This window comes from Alosa pseudoharengus, unplaced genomic scaffold (assembly GCF_046254945.1).
Source record: "Alosa pseudoharengus isolate Yale_2024_CS ecotype anadromous, Long Island Sound unplaced genomic scaffold, YU_APseudo_1.1 YU_APseudo_1.1_scf_21, whole genome shotgun sequence".
In the NCBI taxonomy this organism is placed as follows: Eukaryota; Metazoa; Chordata; class Actinopteri; order Clupeiformes; family Clupeidae; genus Alosa; species Alosa pseudoharengus.
Genome location: NW_027468674.1, coordinates 9,394,670 through 9,402,054, shown reverse-complemented (window position 1 = coordinate 9,402,054; position 7,385 = coordinate 9,394,670). Strand labels below are relative to the sequence as shown.

Here is a 7,385-nt window from a genome sequence, read left to right as displayed (position 1 = left end):
CCAAACTTTTTCTTCCGAGGGCCAGCTTACTATGCCTGGCTGTAAGAGAGGGCCAGAGACTCGGAGTATATCAGTAACCATAAATAGCTTAGTGCTGTGAACAACAGCAGTCTACCTTAGTTGAATATTCCATTACATTTAATCTATAGGCTATTGCAATTTAATACCATTGTTAGCTGTGTTTATATTGCCATGATGCCATATCAGTGTAAAATGTAACTCAAATTAAATAATACTAATAAAAAGACTTTTGCATTCCCAAAAGTATTAGCAGGTAGTCCCAAAAGTATATTTCATTAAAAATGTGTGAACTCTGAACTCTGAAACTGTAAAGTTCTCAAACTTTTATGAAGTGCTGAAGTGGTCTGAAAGGACCACCATTCTAACTTTCACTCACCTGAACTTGTGAACATTGTATGAACATTTGAACAAATAAAAATAATTATCCCAGAAAGTCCCAGAAATATGACTTGAATATAAGTTAGTTAGTTATTAACAATTCATTGATAAACTTTTAGAATACTTTGAGCACTGATGCAGTCAGCATAGGCCTCTTACTGTACATTGTTTGCAGATAGGCCTACATTTCATTCCGTTTTTGATGGCAAACGCGAAACAGCGCCAAAACAACCACCAGTGGACAAAAAGAGTATTACATGTGTACTGTTAAGACTTGCCATAGAGAATGAATGGGGGAAATTGCGGAGGCTATAGTTTGACGATGTCGTACTCCCGGGCGGGCCGGTTGCTATATACCACGGACATGTTTTGGGGGGCCACCCAAAATGAGGTGGCGGGCCGTAGTTTGGGGACCACTGACCTACAGTATTAACTAGCCTATTGTGGTGGCAATTTAAACCTCATCAGGAAGAAAGTCCTCCTTTCTGAACTCTGCAGCATCTCTCCCTTGGCTCCTGGAAGCTTCAGCTGCTTGTCACTGGTCTTCTGTGTGGATCGATCTCTGGACCAGAGGCTTGACTCTCATCATGTGGCTACTGATGTTTGTGGCGTGGTCCTTGGCCTGTGCCGGGGGAACCTACTGGTACCTGTTTGGGAAGCCGAGCCTGTTCTCTCTGGAGTTGCTAAGGCTCAATGATCCACTAGAACTAGACTAGGAGAAGAGGACCAAGCTGCTGAAGAAAGGTGAGCGACCTGTATAAAACGCTACATTTCTGGCATTAAAAGTTGTAAGTTGAGAAGAACAGCTACATTAAGTTGTTGCACCAGCCTCAGGTTGTAGTTGATGCAGTTGTAGTAAGTCTTACATAATGAAAAGAACTGACATAAGGTAAAGGACATGCTGTAATAGGGAGCGATAGGCAAATGAGCCTTTGTACTGTTATGTAGTTTTACACTGATTATAGTCATACTGTATGTGCTCCACCAGATAATTTACTAATCTGATTACTGGTGGCCATTTGAAATTGCACACATCTTTGCACAAAAACAGCTTTTAGGTTTCCCACTGCTGTTTGTGCTTAGAATCTTTCTCATGGTATTACATTTGTAAGTTCATTGTGCATAGTTATTAAGTAAGCTTAGTTAGACTTTAAACTTCACACTTTGCCCAGGATTAAAATTAGAACCCTTGGATACATTCATAGTAAGTTGGCTGCAATTTGCATACATACTATGACAGATGAGTTTTGACAGCAGTCCCTCAGCTGTTTTGAGACAGTATTATTAAATATGTTATAAATTCATACAATAGATTAAAAAGTAGAGAATCACTGTATATTGCTTATTGTTGTAAATGGAAGTGAAACAAACTGTACATATCCTATTTCTGAACTGTTCTTCATCTCTTTCTCAGCTCTTGGAGGCTTCTGCTGTGTGTCACTGGTCTGCTATGTGGGTCTCTGGATCAGAAGCTTGACCCTCATCATGAAGCTGCTGCTGTTTCTGGTGTCTCGGTCCTTGGCCTGTGCTGGGGGAACCTACTGGTACCTGTTTCTGAAGCCCAGCCCGTTCTCTCTGGAGTCACTGTGGCCCACAGAACCACTAGAAGTGGACCAGAAGAAGAGGAACAAGGTACTGAAGAAAGGTGAGAGGTCAAATCCCTATAAACTTCTATGCATTTATATGGCTTGATGACATTTGAAAACAAAACCTTATACAGTACATGTTTATTGCGTTTCTTTGTGTGACTGGATGCTGGATCTGCATCTATCTCTCTGATGAGGTTTTGGTCTTCCTGACCATTTCTTTCCTTCTTGTATTGCTTTCTCATATCAGAAAGCACAACAGCAAAAGGCGAGAGCCAGGCTGGTGTGGACTCGTACCATTTATCATCATAATGTCAGTCATCTGCAAGGCCAACTGCAATTGCTCATGTGTCTCCCTCCGTGTAGGTTTCAGTAGGGAGAGAATCCCTGAGAACCTGGATGCCATCATCATCGGCAGCGGTCTTGGAGGCCTGACTACGGCTGCTTGTATGGCCAAAAAGGGGAAGAGGGTCCTGGTTCTAGAACAACACGACACGACTGGTGGATGCTGCCACACCTTCACGGAGAAAGGCTTTGAATTTGATGTTGGTGAGTAGGCCTACTACTAATGGGTTACTGATCTAAATGTTATTCTCACTATATAAACACAAAATGCATAGCTAAACACCTAAACATCCTGTGCCCTTGCTGATAAAATACTATCAGTCCAATCCATGTGTACTAGTACATGAGCATGTAGTGTTGCCATTTGGGCTCAATGCCACACCACTCATATGGTCATGACACTAAGTTGAATATGAAATCTATAACTCACAGATACAGTGTGTAGACATGGAAAGTCAGTCACTAGAGGAGATGGGGCAGTCCTTGGGGTAGTTTTCTAGGAGGAAAATCCACTTTACAGGCAAGTCTTCACTGGTGTGGTGTAGATAGCCATTCTGATCACCTGCTGCCACCAGCTGTCCTGCCGACTACGAAATGTTTTAGGGGCAGCTGTGGCCTACTGGTTAGCGCTTCAGACTTTTATCCGGAGGGTTGCTGGTTCGAACCCGACCAGTAGGAACAGCTGAAGTGCGCTTGAGCAAGGCACCTCACCCCTCACTGCTCCCCGAGGGCCGCTGTAGCAGGCAGCTCACTGTGTCGGGATTAGTGTGTGCTTCACCTCACTGTGTGTTCACTGTGTGCTGTGTGTGTATCACTAATTAACGGATTGGGATAAATGCAGAGACCAAATTTCCCTCACAGGGTAAAAAGATTATATATACTTATACTTACTTAACCTTAGGTACTAAAAACTCAACACGTCTTTCTCTGTGCTCTTGCAATATAGCCATATGTGTGTGTGTATGTGTTTTATATGTGTGTAGGCCTGCACTACGTTGGTCAGCTGCATGAGAACAGCCTGATGCGGATCGCCTTTGACCAGATCACCGAGGGTCAGCTGGAATTTGTGACCCTGCCCCAGCACTTTGACACCGTCCACATTGGTCAGGGGGAGGAGCAATGTGAGTATAGCTACTACAGCGGAAAGACCGAGATGGAGGCCAACATGAAGAAGGAGTTCCCAGATGACACCAAGGCTGTTGAGGAGTTCTTCAGAGTCATGAAGGTATGATATGGAGGTCACTGCCCCCTGCAGTCAGACAGGGGAAGTATGGCATATGGCATACATTTGTCAATACTGATGGTTTTAGTACCTCATTCTTTGTTGTTGTTGTTGTTGTTGCTGTAGGTCTCTGCCAGGAAGAGCCACTACCTGGGCCTCCTGAAGCTCATCCCTCGCTGGCTGGCCCTCTTCTTTCTCAAGTCCGGCATCGCTGACCGCTGCTCCTCCGTCTTCCGTCTGGCCACCACCGGCGTCACCACCTGGGCTGACCAGCTGACCAATAACAAGGACCTCCAGCTCATGTTCAACTACCTCTTCATTGGTGAGTTCCTCCAGGTTATCTCTTACCCTACTATTGTCAGCAGGAGCAGATAATCTTCGTATAGTTATTGTCACATTTGGCTTTGTAAGGCTAATTACATTTGACATCATCTCTCTGTTATTATATCTTTCCCCCATAGGTGATCGCCCTAGGGACTGTAGCCTATACATGAATGCCCTCCTTATCCACCACTACAAGCGTGGAGCCTACTATCCTAGAGGGGGCGCTAGTGAGATCCCCTATCACATCAGCAACACCATCTGCAAGTATGGCGGTGAAGTGCTGGTGAGAGCTCCGGTCACTAGAATACTGTTGGATAAAGATGGCGCTGCCTGTGGTGAGTACTGGTCTGGATTAAGATGGCCCCTCTAGTTTAGAATAGATTACTCAGGGCTTAGCTTTCTCTTGTGTCTTGTTCTCTTATGTCATCACACATGTTTTTTATTATGTGATTGGCCAGGTGTGGCGGTGAGGAAAGGCCAAGAGGAAGTGGAGGTGAAAGCCCCCATCGTGATCTCCAACTGTGGACTCTTCAACACCTTCAAGTACTTGCTGCCACCTCAGATTCACATAAAACATGGTGAGTCAAAAAAATTAATCATAAATATCTAATAAATGTAAATTCTCTGTTTGGAAACAAAGTGAACAGGGATGATTTTTATCTTCTGCAGATATCCAGACGCATGCCCAAATGATGAAACCTGGCAAAGCTTGCGTGCTCCTCTTCTGTGGTTTCGATGCCACTGCTGAAGAGCTCGACATCACGCCAACCACTTTATGGCTCTTCAAGGAGAACGACATAGACAAATCGTGAGTACATTGACCACTGATTAGAAAAGAATGGATAAAGTACACTCATGTCAGAAGTAAAGCCACAAGAAGGAACAAAAATATCCCAAAAATTTGCCAATTTAGGCAACATAATAAGGGTTTATTTTTCCATATATTATGACTTATATAATGCCTTGAATACAATTTAATGATACAGTCTGGAATTAGATTGAATTGGACAGAACTGAACCAAACTGAATTGACCTGAACTGAATTGGATTTTATGTCTCAGGATGGACAAATTCTTTGCTATGAGCAAAGAGGAGGCCCCTGACAATGTTCCCATGGTGTTCATCACCTTCCCATCTGCCAAAGACCCTGCCTCTAAGATCAGACACCCCGGTAAGACTGTATACAACACACACATCTCAGAATCATTTGGGTCCCGTTTATCAACCTTATTACAGACATAGTATAATGCCGATTTCTTTGCATTTTATGAAAGCTTACACATACACATACTTGTTATGCTAATTTTCATGCTTACCTTGGTAGGCAAATCCAGCATGTTCTGACTGTTCTGACCATGGTGAACTATGAGTGGTTTGAGGAGTGGAAGGACACCACAGTAAGGAGAGGAGACGACTACACAGAGTACAAGAACCGATTTTCTGACCACCTCTTTAACTGGGCCTGTTTGCATTACCCTAAGATTAAAGACAAGATAAGTTGTGGAAGGACTTTTTGTTAATTTTATTCAGGAATTAATAAATCTACTAACTGAATTTGAGTTCCAATGATAGATGAGTACCATATTGGAGAATGGAAAAGATTCACTAATCTTCACTTCCTGTCTGAATGTGTTGTTTTATCATTCACATTTCTGTGTTTCTGTCTGTCACCCCCTTCAGGTGGTGTACCAGGAGATAGCCACACCACTCTCCAATGAGCACTACTTGAGAGCATTTAGGGGGGCCCTGTACTCTGGCGAGCACACCCTAGAACGCTTTGACCCAGTGTTAATGGCCAAGAACCGCTGTGACACGCCTGTCAAAAACCTCTACATTAAAGGTAGGGGAGTGTCATTGTGAATCTGTCTGTATTCACGTAATTGGATCTGTCTGTGTGTGAGTGTGTGTGTCTGTGTGCAAAATCTTGCTTTGTCTTTATCTCCAAATAAGACTATTTATGTGTGTTTCAGGTCAGGACGTGTTCAGCTGTGGTATTGCAGGGGCCCTGCATGCCGGGCTGATCTGTGCCTCCACAGTGTTGGGCCACCTCCTCTACGTCGACCTCTTCATGATGAACATTAAACTGAAGGGGGGCAGCATTTTACACACTTTACGGAATCTGTTTTTTTAATTATTGAGATTTTCGTACTTTATCATTTCCTTTGTTTTTTTTTATTTTTTTTATTTGACAGTTGCATTACATTACATTACATTACATTACATTTTTACATTACATCATTACATACAGTTGCAGTCGTGCAGCTTTGTCATGTAGGTTTTGTCAAAGTGGTTTTGTTGTTTTGCCACAGATCCACATGACACTTGGCTTACTTGATGCTCAGCATGGCTGTTAAAGACAATAAGGGTTTTTGTCACGTCCTCTTGTGTTGGCAGCCATTGAGGTCAAACAAGCAGAAATACATTTTTGTGCAATAACTGTTGTGCAAAAAAACAACCTTACAGTATATTGGCCTCTGAGAGGCACATCACCCCCAGCTGACTCCTTTATATAGTAACGCCACCCTAGTGAATATCGTTAATACAAACATCTGGCCTTTCAATGATGGCACTGCAACTGGCATCTGTCAATACCTCAAGACGTGTGTGCTAATATGTTGTTATGAGATGACACAAACTACACAGAATGTGACATGATGTGTCACCTTCACATGCTTTGGAGGCATGCCATATTTTGTGCAATTCTGTCCATAGTGTTGTTTTCAAACATATTCTTACCTTCATCCATTACTTCTATTGTGTATATACTTGTATATTCCTGAACTTTTTGTAATTATTTTGCATAATGCAGCATAACATTGCATTGTGTGAGGACTGTGAGCAGATCGTATTTATAGTTTGTCCTTGTGAGAGAATGATCACAAATGCACTGCCCGATGGTTAAAGAATGTGGTGGCAGCACTTTGATTGGGTGTGAAGCAGTACCTGGTGTTATATGTAGCCATTGTGTGAATATGAGGATGAGTGACAGTTTTAGGACTCAACGTATTTCAACATTCTGTGTGAATTTGTCTGTATATATTTTGTAAAATTTACATTTATACATTATGACTCATCAACACTGTTATTGCAATGCACATCAATAAAAATGATGGACACAATTATGGTTGTTATGGTTCTGTTGTATATGTGAAGTTAATCAGGCTTTCCGCACCTCACCACACCACACCACAGGGCTTTATAGGTACTGTAAGGAATTCTAACTGATTTCTTACTTTCTTTCTTATTTTTTGGGGGGAGGGGACGTTATACCTTTAATTTGATAGGAGATTTGTCTTTATACCCAGCCCTTGCTCTGTGAACTGGACATCAACAAAGTGGAGTGAACCTGTACCCCAAACCTGCACCCCCTGAAAGGAGCGGCTTGCTTTCTGATGTGTTTTGTTTGGCGTTTGGTTCAAATATCAACAAATGTGATGCCATCCAGCATCACTAACAGCCCATTTAAACCAGTCAATCTGACAGGAAATGTTGACCTAATGACATGAAAT

General features: G+C 42.5%; 1 protein-coding gene across 1 annotated transcript; it reads left to right on the top strand.

Annotated features, from left to right (window-relative positions):
- Nucleotides 1-1,884: 1,884 nt before the first annotated feature.
- On the top strand, nt 1,885-6,007 carry LOC143138647 (inactive all-trans-retinol 13,14-reductase-like). The gene is made up of 11 exons (XM_076299071.1): nt 1,885-2,044; nt 2,352-2,534; nt 3,314-3,555; nt 3,679-3,874; nt 4,014-4,211; nt 4,335-4,454; nt 4,546-4,684; nt 4,938-5,055; nt 5,211-5,370; nt 5,558-5,716; nt 5,847-6,007. The coding sequence occupies exons 1-11, from the start codon at nt 1,885-1,887 to the stop codon at nt 6,005-6,007; spliced, it is 1,836 nt and encodes a 611-aa protein (XP_076155186.1).
- The last annotated feature ends 1,378 nt before the right edge of the window (nt 6,008-7,385 follow it).

What these genes read in the sequence shown, in the direction of transcription:
- LOC143138647 (XM_076299071.1), top strand. Translation starts at nt 1,885, where the DNA reads ATGAAGCTGCTGCTGTTTCTGGTGTCTCGGTCCTTGGCCTGTGCTGGG. An exon ending in TAAAGATGGCGCTGCCTGTG is followed by an intron (nt 4,212 to 4,334) that starts GTGAGTACTGGT and finishes GTGATTGGCCAG; the next exon opens with GTGTGGCGGTGAGGAAAGGC. An exon ending in CCCTAAGATTAAAGACAAGA is followed by an intron (nt 5,371 to 5,557) that starts TAAGTTGTGGAA and finishes ACCCCCTTCAGG; the next exon opens with TGGTGTACCAGGAGATAGCC.